At 38.1% G+C, this 20,889-nt stretch overlaps 1 protein-coding gene across 2 annotated transcripts in view; it reads left to right on the plus strand.

The window, feature by feature from the left end:
- The window catches only part of DPY19L1 (dpy-19 like C-mannosyltransferase 1), a 93,414-nt gene extending 75,655 nt beyond the window's left edge, over positions 1–17,759 (plus strand). Inside the window, exons 17-23 of one of the 2 annotated variants that reach the window (XM_070787855.1) lie at positions 1,786–1,810; positions 2,638–2,757; positions 3,437–3,611; positions 4,411–4,510; positions 5,875–6,000; positions 14,962–15,143; positions 16,486–17,759. In XM_070787855.1, the coding sequence (XP_070643956.1) occupies positions 1,786–1,810; positions 2,638–2,757; positions 3,437–3,611; positions 4,411–4,510; positions 5,875–6,000; positions 14,962–15,118 (703 nt within the window). In that variant the 3' untranslated portion in view covers positions 15,119–15,143; positions 16,486–17,759. Of the gene's footprint in view, positions 1–1,785; positions 1,811–2,637; positions 2,758–3,436; positions 3,612–4,410; positions 4,511–5,874; positions 6,001–14,961 lie in introns of both variants that reach the window. The other variant, XM_019959434.2, reaches the window with a different exon arrangement.
- Positions 17,760–20,889: the final 3,130 nt, after the last annotated feature.

The following is a 20,889-nucleotide window of genomic DNA, read 5'->3' on the forward strand; positions in this document are numbered from 1 at the left end:
TAGGGGTTAATTGAATCATTTGTTCATTCATTCAAAAAAAAAGAATTGAACTGTATTTGCTAGGCATTGTTCTAGGTCTTAGGTCTTGAAATATTTCAGTGTTTAGCATAGAGAAGGCATGTGTTATCGAGTTGTATATTTGTATCTCTGATCCAGACTTCTCCCTTGAACTTAAGATTTATACATAGACTCAGTGTTTGTCATCTCTATTTGGGTGTCTGGTGAGAATCTCAAATTCTGTGAACGCAGTACTGAGCCTCTGAATGTGCTTCCCTGTCAGCACACTTCTGCTGGATCTTCTTCAGCTCATTTTCCTTCTGGCTCCCTCTTCTCTAATCATGCCGTCTTTACTGTCAGCCTGCCAAGGAGCCAGCTGCCATGAGTTAGTGAGTGAGTGAAGTTGCTCAGTCGTGTCTGACTCTTTGTGACCCCATGGACTGTAGCCCACCAGGCTCCTCCGTCCATGGGATTCTCCAGGCAAGAATACTGGAGTGGATTGCCATTTCCTTCTCTGCTACCATGGGGCTTTGTCATGTTTGTTCTCTCTGCCTGAAGTGCTCTTCCACCGGGGATCCTCAGGCTCCAATTCTCAGGTCCTCAAGGCTCTGCTAAGAGTTCACTCAGTTGGTGACCACACAGATAAATTTATACCACCCTGGACATCCAGTACTTCCTGCATCTTTTCCCTGGTTTCCTTTTTTCTGCATGGTATTTATTGCCATGTAATGTTTGCTTATTTGCTTCTGTTTGTCTCCTTCAACTTATATGTAAACTCTGGGGCACAGTTTCTCCCCCACCCCATCTTATTTACTGCTGTGTCTTCAGTGTTCAGTGAAATTGAGTGAATGGATGGATTTGTACCCTGTCCTCCTGAAGGGTTCATTTCAGTAGGGGGAGTCAGAGGATACTCAAGTAAACCTATAAGTGAACATTTTATTTTCTATGAGAAGATAAAACAGGGAAATGGAGTGTGAGTGATCAAGGTGGGAGGCACTGAATATGGGAGTCAAAGGAGCTGTCTGATGTTTTAAGGCGTAAAATGAGTCTAGTGTGACGGAGCACAGTTGGTCAAGAGGGAACACGGTAGAAGGTGAATTTCAAGGGTGAAAGATGGGGACCATCTAAAGAAGACTATGTGTAAATACCAAAAAAAAGCAAACCCATAACCAACTAGAAAGTCTTAAGAATGGCATATCTGGATTCCCATTTTTGAAATTTGCTCTCAGTGCTGTGATGAGACTCAACACAGGGTTGGGGTGCTGGGAAGGGGACCAGCGTGAGATGTGGGGGGGATAGGCCTATAAAGATGTATCCTTTCTTAGGAAATTAACATCAAGCAAAACTAAAGGTGGCATTTTGTGACTATTTTTTGTTTCAGAACTGCTGCTGTGAAAAAGTCTTGTGTGTGGCTTCCTATATTGTCTCTGTGGCAGTTATAGTTTATGTGGGAGCCAAGGGACCGCTGGGGACAGGAAGTAGGGCTATGGGACTGTGAGGGCTCCCTGCTTTGTCAGGATATTACTTGTGAGGTATGTGATACATGGCAGCCAGCAAGTCTTGTTGGCCTAAAAATACCCATGTAGTCAGATATGTGGGATGTGCAAAATTGTTTTAAAAGACTGTAGCATCTGTTTGGTTTATAACTTTTAGTTATTTTGGTTTACATGTATGTGTCCTGAGGGAATATTATAGAAGTTGTAAAACTCATATTTGTCAGGTAAAAATGCACATGATTGAAGTGCTTCAATGGTGATTCAATGGTAGTTATTTCTTTTTTCATTTCAGAAAACACCAGTTTGATCATGGAGAGGTAAAGACTTAATATTACCAAAGTGTGCCTTGTTTTAATGTTTGTATATATTTGGACTTTTCTTTCTATTCATTTTCTCACTTTAAATAGGCCTGTATGCATTTTTATGAGAATACTACAAATATGACCATTCATTTGTTAAAGTAGGTAGCTAGGAAACTCACTTGGTCTGTTCTGATCATCATCAAGGTAATAGCAGTTCACTGCTGGGGTCCATTTAGGCACTGTTGCAAAGTATCTTTGACATGATTGGAGATCATTTTCCTCTCTGCTCACCTTGCCCAGAGGCCTCAGAGATGTGACTGGCTGCTGTTCCCATTTCCTGGTGATTCAGCCTGTTTCTTTTTAAATAAGGGATAATTGACATATAATGCTAGTTTCAGATGTACAGCATACTGATTTGAATTTGTGTACCTTGTGGATTGATCACCACAGTAAATCTAGTTAAAATTCTTACTATACATAGTTACTAAAAATTTTTTTCTTGTGATGAAGACTTTTAGGATCCTCTTTCTTAGCAATGGCATGGTGACTATAGTTGATGATACTGTATTTCATATTTCCACCTGGTTCAGAAGTGTGGGCTTTATTAACCCCAGACTTGATTCTGAGTGGAATTATAGGTCCACTTGCCTTAAGGATTTTATAATTTTAGCCCTCTAATAAAATGGAGAAGTTTGAAAGTGAATTTTAAGACTTGTTTATTTCAGAAATCAAAATATTGCTTCTAAGAAAAAGTACTCTTTTCTAGTATATTCACCAATTTAACAATATATTCTTAAACTTCACAAATATTAGGAGTAAAAAATATGTTCTCTGTCTTTCAGCTGGTTTATCACGCATTGCAACTGCTAGCATATACAGTCCTTGGTGTTTTAATTATGAGACTAAAGCTCTTCTTGACACCACACATGTGTGTTATGGCTTCCTTGATCTGCTCAAGACAGGTGAGATGATTGTTATGTCGGTATTATAGATGCTGTGATAATTTTACCCCAGCCTTTGTTACTAAGTGGCTCTAAAATAATATTGAATTGCCCAAAGTTCTTTAAATTGTTATAATTAAAGTTCTTCATGGTTTTGTTAGAATCTTTCCAAAGGTTAAGGGCCACAGCAGATCATTTATCCTTTTAACTTCTAAAATGGTCCTAGGCATACAACAAACACTCATTCAGTGCGGGCTAAATTCATGAATGGTAACTATGTAGATATTGACAGAAAGAAGTGATCGCACAGGGGCCCACACTCAGAAGGACTCTGCACCGAGATTGATGCATAGCTATTTCGCTGCTTTGAACGTCTTAAAAGTTGTCAGTCGAGGAACCCATGTTTTTATTTTGCACTGAGTTTGGCAAATTATTTAGGTAGGCCTGACCTTACTGGAACCTGGAAGTAGAGCAAATTAAGAGAAGAATTTCTTAAACCATGTCCCACCTATATAAAGCTAATGGTAGAATTCTTTCGACCCCTCAGGTTATTGTTTCTGGAACTTTTCCTTCAAATTATTAGTCCTGTATCTGGGATGCTAGCAGAGACTGTATTCTTCTCTGGGAAGAACTTTTGCTTATTTCAGGATGCAGGCTGCTTGTACTAACCATTGTCAATGTGTTCTTTATTTGATTTCAGCTATTTGGATGGCTCTTTTGCAAAGTGCATCCTGGTGCTGTTGTTTTTGCTGTGTTAGCAGCAATGTCAATACAAGGTTCTGCAAATTTACAAACCCAGTGGAATATTGTAGGGGAATTCAGCAATTTGCCACAAGAAGAACTTATAGAATGGATTAAATATAGTACTAAACCGGGTAAAAAAAAGTCTTATTATTTAGCTGTGGTTTTCCCTATGGTTTTATATACGAGTGCACAACCTTCAACTTAGTTACTTCCAGTGGTTTTAATCTTTCTAAGAAACCCTGTTTCTCGATTATCTAGAAAGAGAGAGATGTTAATCTTGCTTATGAAATTTGCTAAAGAAATGTTGTAAGTATTTTCTTAATAATTTATTTCTCTGTTTTCCATAAATTCTAATTTTTTAAAAAATATATCCAAAGTTTTGCATGGCACAGTTTAAAATGATTTATGGTATGCTTATTTTCCTGATTAATTTTTAATCTCAGTCCTTCACATTCCTTCTTGAAATGAACTCAAGGAATATGATACTTGATTCATGTATCCAAAGGGAACTTTTTGTTGTCATAAGGGAGGCCTGGCGTGCTGCAGTTCATGGGGTCGCAAAGAGTCGGACATGACTGAGCAACTGAACTGAATATCAAATCATCTTTCAGAATTCCTTGGTGCTGTAAAACTTCTCTAGTCAATGTGTTACTTCTTCTTAGAATCAGGAAAAGACACTAAAAACAAACAACCAAAAGAAACAGAGATCTTCAGTGATGAGGCTTTGTCTTGCAAGGAAAATATTTTATCCAGACTTGGTTGCTGACCAGCATTTTATCAGCTACCCAATTCATTCTGGTTCTGTTACTGAATCTTTATGTCACGATTCAGGCCTCAGCTTTTTCACCTGGGAAGTAACGGAGCTGACCAGAGGGGGACTCCTTGTCACGTCCCCCGGGTCTTCCTAAGCCCTTTGCTCCTGCTTTGCAGATGCAGTGTTTGCGGGTGCCATGCCCACAATGGCAAGTGTTAAACTCTCCGCACTTCGGCCCGTTGTGAATCATCCACATTATGAAGATGCGGGTTTAAGGTTAGTACACAATTATCGCATTGTTGAAAACAAGTTTTTCATACAAATAGAAAATGAGTGAGGGAACCAGCAGTATAACAAGAAGTGTTTCAAAAAGGATATGGCGAACTGGAGTATATAGAGGCTGGGGACAAAGAATACTGAGATAACATGGTTAAGTTCAGTGCAAACTGTTAAGGCCCCATAGGACAATAAAGCTGCAGTCTTTGGGGTTCTCTTCTCTCCTTGGCAGCATAAAGAAATCACACAGTGTCTGTGTTATACAGGGCTCCAAAACACCCAGGTCCTTATTAGTTATCATCACCTTTAAGTTCCTCCAGAAAATTCATTAGCCTATAGTTTTCATTAAGGTTTTCTCATAGGATATTTTTCTTGAATTTTGAGGAGTCAGTTGAAATGGAATCTAATTCAAGGAGAGGTTTTATTTTTTATTCTCTAATTTTCACCAATATAGTTCTACTGAAATGATCATGTGTTTTTTTTCTACTATTTTTTCATAAGTTAGAATGTTGTGTTCTCTTTGAAAATGTCTGTCGCTCAGTCATGTCCAACTCTTTGTGACCCCGTGGACTGTAGCCCACTAGGCTCCTCTGTCCATGGAATTCTCCAGGCAAGAATATTGAAGTGGGTTGCCATTTCCTTCTCCAGGGGATCTTCCCAACCCGGGGATTGAACCTGGGTCTCCCAACATTGCAGGCAGATTCTTTACTGTCTGAGCCACCAGGGAAGCCCATGTTCTCTCTGAAAAGGAAAAAGATTAAATTTTCATTTAATTTCTAGGTTGGTCAGCTAGTCATTTCCTAAGTGATTGGTGATCTTATTATTTTATGTAACAGTGGGCCATACCTTTTATAAATAAAAAGCTTTTTCATTAAAAAATCAATTTTAGCAAACTAATTTCTGGAGCAACTGTGTTGAATAAACTTAGTTTTTTGTTTTAATTATGAATAAAATGGAGAGCCATTTAATACTAATTGTTGGTTATCAAAGTTAGGACTGTTGTACCTTTAAAGTTAACAACAAACCTTTAAAGTAGTCCTGTAGTTGTCTTTGTGTAGCTCATACTCGTATCTGTGATAGAGTGATGGGAAATTTAAATCAAGCAATCAAACAAGCCAAAAGACTGAGTTTGTGATGAAAAGATTCATTAAACTGAACTTCTTCTCTCAGGACTCTTGTGCTGCCTGTGCTTTTTTTTGGTTGACCTCCCCAATGCCCCTGAGCCAGGAGCTCTTGTGAAGAATGTCCTCTTGACCTGATTTTTCTATAGAGTCTTTCTTCTAGTTCCATTCAGTACTTCTGTCCAAATAGGTTGATTGCATTCTTTTGATCTTGAAAATCTGCCCAATTAATTTTCTTTACAGAGCCAGAACAAAAATAGTATATTCGATGTATAGTCGGAAAGCAGCTGAAGAAGTGAAGCGAGAACTGATAAAGTTACAAGTGAATTACTACATTCTGGAAGAATCGTGGTGTATAAGAAGATCCAAGTGAGTACTCAGCAACAGTACTTTATATTCATAGGACATTAAAGTTAATTCAGTCTCATGGCAAGTGCTTTACTAGTTGTATGTGTGAAACATATATAAGCCAGATGTGTGAAACATATATAAGCCAGCATACACACTGAGGAAACCAGAAGGGAAAGAGACACGTGTACCCCAGTGTTCATCACAGCACTGTTTATAATAGCCAGGACATGGAAGCAACCTAGATGTCCATCAGCAGATGAAAGGATAAGAAAGCTGTGGTACATATACACAATGGAGTATTACTCAGCCATTAAAAAGAATACATTTGAATCAGTTCTAATGAGGTGGATGAAACTGGAGCCTATTATACAGAGTGAAGTAAGCCAGAAAGAAAAACACCAATACAGTATACTAACGCATATATATGGAATTTAGAAAGATGGTAACAATAACCCTGTGTACGAGACAGCAAAAGAGACACTGATGTATAGAACAGTCTTATGGACTCTGTGGGAGAGGGAGAGGGTGGGAATATTTGGGAGAATGGCATTGAAACATGTATAATATCATGTATGAAATGAGTCGCCAGTCCAGGTTCGATGCACGATACTGGATGCTTGGGGCTGGTGCACTGGGACAACCCAGAGGGATGGTATGGGGAGGGAGGAGGGAGGAGGGTTCAGGATGGGGAACACATGTATACCTGTGGCAGATTCATTTCGATATTTGGCAAAACTAATACAATATTGTAAAGTTTAAAAATAAAATTAAAAAAAAAAAAAACAGATACTTTAGATTTTTGTTAAAAAAAAAATAAAAAGTACATCATAAAACAAACAAACAAACAAAAAACCATATATAAGCCAAAAAACCTTTCTGATAATTATTTGGAGTTTTTTTTCTTTTCAAATCATTATAAATATCTTTTTAATTTGTAATGATTTGCATGTGCACATTACCTTTGTATGTGCACTTACTGATAATTTCCCAAATTGTTCATACTTGCCTTTGATGTTTTTTTTTAAAAACTCTAAAGTTGGATGTATTTTCTTTCAAAAGACTTGTAGAGTTGAAGCCAAGTAGTGGAGAGTCTCACTGTAATGAAGTCCAGCAGCTTTATCTATTGTACATCTCTACAACTTATATCCTGGGATAGAGAGGACTCTATCCCAAATTCACCTTAGAGCAGGGATCCCCCAACATCTGGGTCTAACACCTGATGATCTGAGTTGGAGCTTTGTAATAATAAAAATAAAGTGCACAATAAGTGTAATGCACTTGAATCATCCTGAAGCCTTCCTCTGCCCCCCTTCTGTGGAACAATTATCTTCCGTGAAACTGGTCCCTGGTGCCAAAAAAGTTGGGGAACTTCTGACTTAGAGTGAAGCTTCTGTCTTACTGTTTGTATCTTATTTGAGTGGGAAAATGATTAACATTACAGCAACCCCTATTCTCCTGGGTTTATATTTTAAATTTTTTCTATTTCCACAGAGAAGTTCACTAAGCACATTAGAGCAATAAGAGTTGGTAAGATTTTAAAAGCAAATGTGAATTCTAAAGTAGACTATTTAGAAATGTTGCACTTGGGTGAAGTGAAGTGATGAGTGAAGTCGCTCAGTCACGTCCAACTCTTTACGACCCCATGGACTGTAGTCTACCAGGCTTCTCAGACCATGGGATTTTCCAGGCAAGAGTACTGGAGTGGGTTGCATTTCCTTCTCCAGGGGATCTTCCTGACCCAGGGATCGAACTGAGGTCTCCTGCATAGTAGACAGACGCTTTACCCTCTGAGCCACCAGGGAAGCCGATAGCAAATGATAGCTTGCTATTAAAATACTGAAGCATCATCCCATAAGGAATATAGAAGTAGTTTTTATCAGAAATCAAGGATATTTTATGGAACACTATTATTTTTTTTTAATTTTCATTACTCTTTAAGTAAACAGAAATCTTCAGGAGATTGCTATATCTGTGGCTTAATCAATCTCATTCACCATGTATTTCAGTGATACACGAAGGTGTTAAGATAAAATGATTAAATATTGACTCAGGAGTAAAAATAGTTCTGAGGTAGTATCTATCAAGTGTTGCCCACAAGGAAACTCAAATAATTGTTTATTGTTGAATGATTTTCCAGTGAGTATGTCCCAAGTGACTGGAATTTAATCAAGATCTACAGAAAATGTTACTGAGTCATAATTGAGAAAATGCTCCACGTCTTTATGAACATAAGGATATGTATGAAACTTATATACATAACCTTTAACTTTGTTATATAAATTTAGGACAAAAAGTTGTAAGCATCTCTCATAACAATTTGATGAAGACATTGTAATAAATGAATGTTATGTTAGCCTGACGTTTACAATCAGAAGGACTCAGTTTCTTGGCAGATTTCTGCCAGCACTGGGGTCTTTACTGTCTCAGGGTTTACTTTCTGACTCAGTGATGCCAACCTGAAACACCTGTAAGTTACTGGAACATAAAAATTGTTTTGTGAGCTCTCTTCCCCAAGCAAATGATGAACCTTGATTCAAGAGTCTTCATTTTTCCCTAGACCCATGCATATTTGAATATGTGAAAATTGCAGAGGCTGGCGTTCTTTATTCTAAGATGTTGATGGAGCTCCTTGGATTTGCATAATTGTAGTAGTCTCATATTCTGATGGGCAGAGCACTGGTTTTTGTACACAAGAAAGGATCAAAAGACAAATTTAGGAAGTATGGCAATAAATCTTGGACACTGCACAAAGTCAGCAGTGAATTAACTGGCTTCTGATCCTCTTCATTTGGAGCTCACCTCCAGGGACAAGGCTGAGAGTTGGGTGGGGTGGAGGTTTGTGCTGGGTTTCCCCTGCTGCACTGATTGCCCTTGTTGTGTTTGGGCAGCAGGAGTGGAGAGAGAGGAAAAAGAGGAAGTGGCTTCCTCTTATCTGGTTCCCCCTCAGTAATGACACTCTCCATCTTCTATGGGATTATAAGTCTCAGAAAGTCTTAGGCAGGTGCACTCTGCTCAAAGCTTCAAACAAAACACAGCTGTGCTCTCTGTTCTGACAGAGAAGCAAATGGAGGGCTCAGAAGAGGAAAGGGAAGAAGGACTAATACTCAGTACTCTTACTTTCACAGTAGGAAGAACTGAGTTTCTGGCCAGAGCTGTCAACCAGAACTGGAACCTTCCTTACTGCTTTGGCCCTCACTCTCCAATTCTGTCATGCCAGCCTAAGACAGTTGTATGTGATTGGAAAAGAAAAATATGCCCTAACAGGGGGAGCAAATGGGGAACTAGTATAGGAGAAGAAAAGGAAGAGGCACTAATCCACCTGGAGCTTAAACTGATATCTGCCACGGTGGGCACTATATATGTGCTCTCATTTACAGAGTGGCTTAATTGTGCGCTTGATTATTCTTGAAATACTTAATACCCTGTGTTCAAATACAAGTAGGAAAATATACTCAAATACAAGTTACAGATTCAGTTTTTAATTAGCTCCTTTTTTATTCTCAATTCTCTGCTCCTTCTCATTAATTCCCATAATAGAGTTGACATAAAAGTAAAAAACATCAATTCAGAAGAAAATTACTGAGATTTTCACTAATGCTGTTTTAAAGACATAGCTGACTGGCCTCAGGAAACTTTAGAAAACTCAGACAAGAACTAAAAGATGTTACACTTAGAGCTCACAAAGGCGGCTCTTTGTCTCGTCTTTTCCTGAAAGCAGTTGAACTCAGTAGCTGGTGCTTCGTGTGTGTTTCACTTTCTACTATCACTGGCCTGCAGTGTAGTAACAGTTTGGCCTTGGTATGTGTGAGAAAATTAAAAGATGGAAAACCCAAGCCCAGTCATATCTTCATAGGTTAATAGAATCTCATATCAGCGAGGGTGTGAAGAAAAGTGTGCACTGAACACTCTTTTGTGGGAACACTCACTGGTAATACCTTTTTGGAAGATAATTTGATAGACGCATAGTGAAAATTGAATAGCATTTTGACATGGTGATAGCACTGCTTCTAAAAGCTTATAGAAAGATAAAGGCACAAAATTATTTATATCAGCATTGTTTTATAATGACAAAAGTGAGAAACAATTAAGATATCTATCCATGAAAGAGTGATTAAATAATACATAAAAGTACTACACCTATGAAAAAGAATAAGGTAGGTCTTCATGAAATTGGACAGTGACCACTTTCCATTGCTAAGTGAGGAGTCCCAGGTTAATCTCAGTTTTGTAAAAGCAACCGGGGAGCACCTGTGAATATAAATGTCTGTGCCTATGTTTTTGTGTGCTTGTATGTCTGAACGTGAATAAAAAAGGTCGAACAGAATGCATGCTGGATTGTTTATAGAAGCACCTCTGAGGAAGGGCATTGGAGGTGATAGTGGCTTCTACTCATTTATTTTGATAGGTTCATATTTTGACATCTTTTGAGTGAAGGTTCCCTTTAAATTAAAGATGTTAAGAAAAAATAAAGATGTTATGGAAAAGGAGAAAGCATGTGCATTCCTGTCTAGTGCTTGCCTCGTGGTAAATAGCAGGGTCATGGGGCTGCCCTTGGTAATTAAAGGGACTTGTTGGAAATGGTGTTTTCTCTTACAAAGAAAAGTGAAGCAGCTATGACAAAACACAAGCTGTTGTCAAATCTCTATAATTTTTCCTTCGTTTTTCTGTTTTTTAGCATTTTAAAAATGTAAAATTTGTGAAATCCCTTTCACTTTTTTTGTTTTTAATTGATATTTGGAAGAGTCCAGGCCAGTTGTCTTGCAAGAATGTCCCACATTTGAATTTGTCTAACTTATTCCACATTATTAAATTCAGTCTGGCAAAATTTGGCAAGAACACTGCATAGATGGTGTTGTGTACTTTCCATTATGTTACTTTTGGAGATACCTGTCACTTTGTTCTGTTATTGCTGATGGTAAGTTTGATAACTTGATTAAAGAATATCCCAGCTCTCGCCATTTTAAGGAGACAAATGTCCTTTATAATCAAACCTTTCACCAGGTAGTTCTTGCATCCACTCATCCACTTCTTACACTTTCCTGAATCAGTTATTATTAATACATTGGTGATTATAAAACCAGTAATATAATAGATTTGAAAATAATATATCAGTTACTGTTTAGTGGAAGTAAGAATGGATTTGGTAAATAATAAAGGGTCACCTTGTGTCTCCATGTCAGTTCAATTCAGTTTAGTCACTCAGTCGTGTCTGACTCTGCAATGCCATGGACTGCAGCACGCCAGGCCTCCCTGTCCAACACCAACTGCCGGAGTCTGCTCAAACTCATGTCCATTGAGTCAGTGATGCCATCCAACCATCTCATCCCCTTCTCCGCCTGCCCTCAATCTTTCCCAGCATCAGGGTCTTTTCAGATGAGTCAGCTCTTCGCATCAGGTGGCCAAAATATTGGAGTTTCAGCTTCAACATCAGTCCTTCCAATGAACACCCGGACTGATCTTCTTGGACTGGTTGGATCTCCTTGCAGTCCAAGGGACTCTCAAGAGTCTTCTCCAACACTACAGTTCAAAAGCATCAATTCTTCCGGCTCAGCTTTCTTCACAGTCCAGCTCTCACATCCATACATGTCTACTGGAAAAACCATAGCCTTGACTAGATGGACCTTTGTTGACAAAGTAATGTCTCTGCTTTTTAGTATCCTGTCTAGGTTGGTCATAACTTTCCTTCCAAGGAGTAAGCATCTTTTAATTTCATGGCTGCAGTCACCATCTGCAGTGATTTTGGAGCCTCCCAAAATAAATTCAGCCACTGTTTCCACTGTTTCCCCATCTATTTGCCATGAAGTGATGGGACCAGATGCCATGGTCTTAGTTTTCTGAATGTTGAGCTTTAAGCCAACTTTTTCACTCTCCTCTTTCACTTTCATCAAGAGGCTCTTTAGTTCTTCTTCACTTTCTGCCATAAGGGTGGTGTCATCTGCATATCTGACGTTATTGATATTTCTCCCGGCAATCTTGATTCCAGCTTGTGCTTCATCCAGCCCAGCGTTTCTCATGATGTACTCTGCATAGAAGTTAAATAAGCAGGGTGACAATATACAGTCTTGATGTACTCGTTTTTCTATTTGGAACCAGTCTGTTGTTCCATGTCCACTTCTAACTGTTGCTTCCTGACCTGCATACAGATTTCTCAAGAGGCACGTCAGGTGGTCTGGTATTCCCATCTCTTTCATGTCACATTTTGATAATTCTCAAAATATTTCAACTTTTTTCATTTTTATATCTATCATGGTGATCTGTGACCAGTGATCTTTGCTGTTACTATTGTAATTGTTTTGGGGCACCTTGTACTGTACCCATGTAAGATGGCAAACTTGATGAGTGAATGTTGTATGTGTCCTGACTGTTCCACCAACCAGCTGTTCCCCTCTCTCTCTCTCTTCTCCTTGGGCCTCCCTATTCTTTGAAACATAGGCCAATTAATAATTTTTCAGTGGCTTCTAAGTGTTCAAGTGAAAAGAAGAGCTGCATGTCTCTCACTTTGAAACAAAAGTTATAAATGACTAAATTTAGTAAGGAAGGCATATCAAAGGCCAAGATGGGTCAAAAGCTAGGCCTCTTGTGCCAAACAGTTAGCCACATAGTGAATACAAAGGAAATGTTCTTGAAAGAAAAGTGCTACGCCAGTTAATACATGAATTATAAGAAAGTGAAACACCCTTATTGCTAATATGGAGAAAGTTTTAGTGGTCTGGATGAAAGATCAAACCAGCCACAACATCCCCTTAAGCCAAAGACTAATTTAGAGCAAGGCCATAACTCTCTTTAGTTTTGTAAGGGTTGAGAAGGTGAGGAAGCCACAGTGGTAAAGTTTGAAACCAGCAGAGGTTGGTTCATGAGGTTTAAGGAAAAAAGTCATCTCCATAATATCAGAGTACAAGATGAAGCAGCAAGTGCTGATGTAGAAGCTTCAGCAAATTACCCAGGTCTAGCTGAAATCATTATTGAAGGTGGCTACACTAAGCAACAGATTTTCAATGACGAAAGCCTTCTATTGGAAGAAGATGCCATCTAGGACTTCGATAGCTAGAGAGGACAAGTCAATACCTGGCTTCAAATCTTCCAAGAACAGGCTGTCTCTCTTCAGTTAGTTTAGTTGCACAGTTGTGTCCAATTCTTTGCAGCCCCATGGACTGCAGCATGCCATGCTTCACTGTCCATAACCAACTCCTGGAGCTTGATCTCTCTTATTAGAGGCTAAAGCAGGTGGTGACTTGAAGCTGAAGCCAGTGCTGCATTTATCATTCTGAAAACCCTAGGGCCCTACTGAATTATGATAAACCTACTTTGCCGGTGCTCCAAGCCTGGATGATAGCACAACTGCTTACAATGTGGTTTCTGACTATGATAAGCTGTTAAGACCTGCTTGGGGAAAAAAAGATTGATTTCAAAATATAACTGCTCATTGACAATGCACCCGGTCACCCCACAGCTCGAATGAATGTACAATGAGATTAACGTTGTTTTCATGCCTTCTAACATAGCATCCATTCTGCAGCCCCACAGTTCAAGTAATTTCTGTTTCGATGTCTTATAATTTAAGAAATACACTTTGTAAGGGTATAGCTGCCATAGCCAGTATTCTTCTGTTGGATCTGGGCAAAGTCAGTTGAAAACCATTTTGGGAAGGATTCACCCATCTAGATACCATTAAGGGCATTTGTGATTCCTGGGAAGAGGTCAAAGTCTCAGAGTTAGCAGGAGCTTCGGAGAAGCTGACTGCACCCCTCCTGCTTGACTTTGAGGGGTTCAAGACTGCGGTAGAGTAAGGGAATGCAGATACGGTGCAAGTAGCAAGACAGTTAGGGTTAGAAGTGGGGCCTGAAGATGTAACTGAATTGCTACCATCTCATGATGAAACTAGCAGATAAGAAGTTACTTCTTATGGATGAGCACAGCACGTGGTTTTTTGAGATGGACTCTACTCCTGGTGAAGATGCTGTGAAGATTGTTAAAATAACAACAAAGGATTTAGAATATTACATAAATTTAGTTGATAAAGCAGTGACAGGGTTTGAGAATATTGATTCCAATTTTGAAAGAAATTCTACTGAGTAAAATGCCATCACACAGCATTGTGTGCTACAGAGAAATCGTTCATGAAAGAAGGAGCCCATTAAGGTGGCAAGCATCATTATATTGTCTTATTTTAAGAAATTTCCATAGCCACCCAGGCTATCTGTAACCATTACCTTGATCGATCAGTAGCCATCAACATTGGGGCAAGACCCTCCATCAGCAAAAATATTATGAAGCCTTATCACTGAAGACTCAGATGATGGTTAACATACTTTTTAGCATTAACGAATTTTTAAATTAGGATATGTAATTCTATTGCACACTTAATAGAACTCAGCATAAACATAACGTTTACATGCACTTGGCAATACAACTCAAAAATTTGGGTACTCACTTTAATGTAATATTTGCTTTATTGTGGTGGTATGGAACCAAAACTGGGATCTCTTGGAGGTATCCTGTATAATTTTCTGCATCAGTATATGCAGTATATAATCTGCATCAGTATTCCTCTTACTATGTGCTGGGCACCATGCTGGATGCAGTCTCTACCATAGTCCCTTACATCATGGGTCTGTCCCATTTTACCTATGTGGAGAGTGAGATTGAGTGAACTACCCAAGACCACATTTTTGATAAGTAGCTGAGGCAGAATTCAACTGAGATCTTTTACCCCACCACCTGAATTCACGTATATTATATGTCTTTTTCTTTCTTTATTGTCACCTTTGCTGTGTTCACCTTGTTCTAGAAAGGATTTATGCTAGCTTAAATAAAATTAACTATGATAGGGTATTTTTGATTTTTTTTTTTTTAAAGAAAGCTAACTTATTTTAAGTGAAAAAAGAAATGAGGGTAGGAACATGGAAAATGTGTTCCTTTATCTTCCATTATGTAACGTACAGTGTTTTTTTTTTTTAATCTGCACATTAATTTTTCTAGGCCTGGATGCAGTATGCCTGAAATCTGGGATGTGGAAGATCCTGCTAATGCTGGGAAACCTCCCTTATGCAACCTCTTAGTAAAGGAGTCCAAGCCTCACTTCACCACTGTATTCCAGAACAGTGTTTACAAAGTCTTAGAAGTCATAGAGGAGTGACTGCTGCCTACAGAGAATTCCACCAGTAATGGTTTCCATGTTTTGCTAATAACTCATGCCTTGTTTTTAATTCAGATTCCCAAAACTTTTGTAGGTAACTGTTTTCAAATAGAAAACGTCTTATTTGGTCAGTCTGAATGTAAAAATACTTAAACCTTTATCAGTTGGTTACTATATCAATGCACCCCTTAAAATTTGCTATGCAAATGAGTATATGCTTGTACTTGACTTAAATATTTGTCCTAAAGTGAGCAAAGCTACCTGTATAAAAAAATATGATGGGTCATAACAAGGTGATGTGAAAATATAGTCACTTCTGAACTGTGTAGGGGCTGATTTTACAGTTTGTGGACTATTGATGCCCCTTGCTTTTTTCTCTGCCTTTTGCTCTTGTCTTTCGAACATTTCAGTGATTACTGTAAGCTCCTCAGTCATGTCAGCCCCTGTCATCAATTTCAGAAAGAATAGCTGGGGCAGACATGGATATTTGCTGTGTAGACCTATAATTTATTTCCCTTCTTCACACTCTTTGTTCTCTGTTGCTCTTGTTAATAAAGCATTTCCTGCCCGTTGTAAATCCAAGTTCTTGGACCTAGTCTTTAGGACCAGATTCCTACAACTGCCAACCACGTGGCATTAGTATATGTTGGCTTGTCTGTTTCTTTCTCAATATTCTTTGTCAAATAAGTGCTATTTACTCATTTAATTGCTTATCAGTTACTTATTCTTGGTTTAAAAAGTTTAATGACAATTGCGTATTTTTCTCATTTTTAGTAGTATTCGAATGTTTATATTTTAATAACTTTAAACCACTTAAAATTTTTCATGTATAATTGTTTAAGAAAAGCTATTTTGAACAACCACAGATGCATCTAGCAACTAATGTATATGTGAGTAGATATAATTTATAGTGGAAGACTGTAGTGTATGGTAATTTTTCTTTTATTATTAAGATACCATAAATATGACTAGTTTTTTGGTCACACAGTAAATAAGTAATGATAAGTGAATGGAGTTTTTATATTTTACTTTTAAAATTGCCTGTCTTTAATAAGACGAAGCCTTAAACCTTATGTTATAATTTTGGTTTCAAAAACCATCACTTCAGTATGAGGAACTAATATATTCAGTCTTCCTCTTTACTTTTTTCTTATCTGTTTATTTGTATCTTGAAACTTTTCCAACCTGCTTTAAATTCCTAGTATGAATTTTTGCTTCTTAGAAGTTAATTTGTGTGAAATGAGATTCTACAAAACACTGAACCCTCATAGTTCTGAGAAATGGTTTTAAGATTTAACGTTCTAAGCAAACCATGACTCTGGCAGACTACACATTTAATTACACAGTGTTCTCTTTATTAACTGCAGGCAGATTAACCTCATTGTGGACTGTCCTTGAGACCTGAGTCCTCAGGGCTGGTTTCCGGTGCCTGCTCCAGGAAGCCACTGAAGAGCTGTTCTCTTTCTGCCTTCTCTCCAGAGCCCAAGGACAAGCCTGGTCTGGGGGAAGCACTAGCTTGCTTAGAACAGACAGCTGCCGAGACAGCCCAGGCTGAGGCACGTGCAGCCCCGAGCCTGCCCCAGAGCCCGTCTTTCCCAGGGAGCCTCCTTCTGGCCGAGATGGTCAGTGACTTCAGGTGCCTCTCCCTCTTTCTTGCTCACTGGGTGACTTATTTCTTGGTCTTGGTCTTTAGCCAGTTTTAGAAAACAAGGAAGCATCTGGGGAGTTTGGATTAGGAGTAGAATTTAAGCAGTGATGCAGCAACGCAGAAAAATGGGAAGTGGGCACTTGAGGCCTGGGAGGATGAAAGCCACCATGGGTGGGGAGAGGAGAAGTGTGTGCTCCATTTTATTTCCCATTGTTTCTCACATAAATGTGTTTTGTACATCCAGCATTTACTATCTTTTTTAAATTTTACTTTTAAAGTCATTCTCTATTTTTCCCACCTTTAAATAATTCCCTTCCCAGTAAGTTTACATGTAATTATTTGAAATTCCACATAGGAAAAACGTTAAAATGGTGTTATAACTGTTTTATATGCTGGGAAAAGATAAAACTAGTCAAATTAGGGGTTTTTTTTAATTATTATTTTTCAGAAGACTCCTTTCATAGCAGTATTTATTCATTTAGCTCCACCAGCAAGCTATGATTATGTTTTAGGCCAGTCAGTTTAGAAAAGACGCCCTGGGCTACACTGCACACTCGGCCTTGGTCACATCTGTAGCAGCCGGTGCTGAAGGTTATAAATATCTTTTATGGCAACACAGAGTAGTAGTAGGTTCGATATACATGATAAACAGTATTAGAGCTCAGTATTTTATGCATTTTTAGCATTTAAAAATATTTTTGCTTTAGTGTGAGGAAGGTTAGGATGGTCAAGGCAGTGATAAAAATAGCTATTGCTATGACATTAGGAAAGGAAAAAAAAAAGTTGGGGCAGTATTCCTTAAAAAAGATAAGCCTCTTAAAATTGCTTAGCAGAAACAGTGTAGTGTTAAAATAGGACAATGATACTAAGGAGAAAATGAAAGAATGTATCAAGAGTAAATTGATAATGCATAGGGGAATTGTATTTTTATGAATTTTTTGCCAGTTGTTTACATGTACTATGTATGTTAAATAAAAAAGATCATGAAAAATATGGAAAGTGTTTTTTTTTTTTTAATTCTTATTTTCATTTCCTTCTTAGCTGTACATATGTTTAGCCTCATTCTGTGGTCAGATAACCCCACGAACTGGTCTATGGCAGATTGCAGTCCTGAATAAAGGGGAAGGGGTAAAGGTCCTTGGAGCTACTCAATCCTCTTCATCAGTGGTGGAATAGCTGCTGAGGTTTCCCACACTCTTCTCGTGTTTGTGGCATTATATACACTTACATTACTTTACTGTTTATGTCAAGGGACACAATCATTCTTTAAAGTCATATTTTCAGGGTAATTCCAGAGTTGCTGAAAGCTTTTTTTTCATACATTAAACCACAGTTTGGCCTCATGACCTTTTCTAAATTATAAGTCCTTGTGTTAGTTTGATACAAGCATCAACTTAGTTTTTGTTTTTGTTTTTGTTTTTTTTAATCTGCTAGGAGGCAAGACAGGTTAGCTTAATTCATGCCTCTATAAGTTTTTACACAGTAACACCTTCATTCTCTGACATGTTTGAGGAGAGTAATTCTCAAAGATAGCCTGAGAATCAGAATCACCTGGAGGGCTTGTTAAAACAGACTACTGCACCTCACCACAAAGGTTTCTTACTCATAACAAAGGTTGGCCTAAGGTGGTGCTATCATCTGAATGTTTGTGTCCCCAAAATTCATATGTTAAAACCCTAATTCCCAAGGTGATAATACTAGAAGGTGGGGCACTTGGGGTGATTAGGTCATGAGGATGGAGCTTTCATAAATGGGATTAGTGCCCTTATAAAAGAGGCCCAAGAAAACTCCCTTGCTACCTCCTCCATGTGAGATTATAGCTACAAGGGGCAATCTATGAACTAGGAAGTGGGCTCCAACCAAATACTGAATCAGCTGGCACCTTGATCTTAGACTTCTAGCCTCCAGAACTGTAAGAAATAAATTTCTGTTCTTTTTAAGATACCTAGTTTGTGGTATCTTGTTATAGTAGTTCAAAAGTAGTAAGCCAGATAGGACCCCAGAGTTTGCATTCTAACTAGTTCTCAGGTAATGCTATGCTGTTCCTGCAGGGAGTATTCTTGAGAAAAGCTGTTCTAATGGATAGGAAGGGACTATCTGGAATACTGGCCTCTAGCGGGCGCTTCATTCCTGACAGTACTTATCCCACCAGGACAGGCTAGAGGGTCCCTATATCGGGAACTGAATTTTACGGAGTTCTTTCTTTGTCTCTTAGGGAGCATGCTTCAGTGGAACTTGCAAGGAGCAAAGAACAGATAATGTGCTTTTTAACCAAGAACAGATAAGGTAATTTTTAATCAGACATTAATATAGCTCACTTGCACTGTGCTGAACAGGTAGTATGGACCATTTAAGTATTTTGAACTTGTATACTATAGACAGGCTTAGACCTTTCTTTTCAGTCCAAAGATTGAAAAAGAGTGAAATCATGTGAGATCGAATTTACTTTTGTAAAATTACGTTGCCTAAAAGAAAATAGATAAATTCAGTGATGTGTGTGAATTTAAAACTTCATTTTCCACTTCATTACTTTTGTTTGACTCCAGAAATCCTCAGTCTTCTCTCTCTATTAGGGAGCAGTTCAGGATCAGCTGTGGTCCACAGATCACCTGTTTTCTCTCTTTTGCCTGCCTGTTCTCCTTCTCCACAACTAGAAGTTTCTAATTTAAATCAATAAAATTGTTACCTGTGCAAAAAAAGAGGAGGTGCTTTTGAACTTCATTGCAGACTTGAATTGATCTTTATTTCATAGTACTGTCAGTACAAACACGCTTTTACATTCAAAGTTAAAAAGGACATTAAGGTATAGGAAAGTCTTGAAAACTCTTTCATCCTTCCTGTCCTCCCATGAGAGCAATTTTAAAATTCTGAATGAACTTGAGAGTTGAAGACTTTCTCTCTTAAGATTTTGAGTCATTGGAGTATAATTAAAGGTAAGAGATTCAGATAGTATTGATATTGGCTCTGCTTTCAAAGCAATGCTTTCTATACTCTTTATCTAACCCCAAATTCTAATTACTTTAAATAAACAATGAGTTGTCAAAATAACTTGCAAATAAATAGTAGCACTATGGAGTATTCTGGTTATGCAGGCATGTTCTTTTAAATTCAGCAGAATGTAATTTCCTTGATTTTTTTTAAGTATATGGGCTCCCCCATATGCAAATTTAATACCTTGAAAGAAAGTTTAATGTAGCAAAATTCAGCTCATTCAGTTGTGATACTGACTGCTCTTAAAGCTTTAGTGCTTACGCATTTCTAAAAAAAAAAAAAAAAAATGAAAATAAGAAATAACCATTTCTAAGATTTGGCATCAGGTCATGAAGTTCAGCTCTTCAGCTGAACTTTATAGACACAGCTCACATCTCTGGCCCTGTCCCCTTGGATCTTCACTCTTGGTATCTCCGTATTAACCAGAGTCCAGATTCAGGGACCTCCCTCTTGCCCTAGAACATTATCTTCCTAGGAGTTGTAATTCAGTAATCCTCCCAGCTCTTAAATCTGTGATGAATTTGACTTTTTCTAACACAGACCCTTTATGGCAGTCATCCTCAAGCTTGTCAATACATTGGAAATTATTTGTGAAGCTTGAAAAATACTGAAGCCTTTCCCCCATCTCCACAAATTAGAATTTAAGCAATCTGGGAGGAGTCTTAAGATTTGGACCTTTAAAAAATGCAGGCCTCCCTGCCTTACGTCTGGATGTCCATTCTTCCCATGTCTCTGCTCAATTGAATTAGAAACGGTAAGCAAGTTTCTTTCATATACACTCTTTTATTAATAATGATTGACTGTTTCTATTAATACTTTATTAATCATAGAACTTAGTGTTGAGTAGACTCTCTGAGGAAAGAATTTTTTGTTCAGTTAGAGGTAGTTGCCATGGTGGGTATGAGAGGCGGGATAGTGACAGCATAGGTACCACATATTTATAAACCCTGATTTGAGTGCCTGTGAGAAATGGGAATTTAACAGCCAAAAGCAAAAAAAGAATAAAAATAAACTAATTTAAAATTCACTTTGACAATTTAATATTTGTTGTGGAGAATCTTTCTTCTCTTTGCTGATCTTTTTTTTTTTTTTTCATTTTCCTGGAATATACTTTCTTGATCGGTTTTTATTT

This window comes from Bos indicus, chromosome 4 (genome assembly GCF_029378745.1).
Source record: "Bos indicus isolate NIAB-ARS_2022 breed Sahiwal x Tharparkar chromosome 4, NIAB-ARS_B.indTharparkar_mat_pri_1.0, whole genome shotgun sequence".
In the NCBI taxonomy this organism is placed as follows: Eukaryota; Metazoa; Chordata; class Mammalia; order Artiodactyla; family Bovidae; genus Bos; species Bos indicus.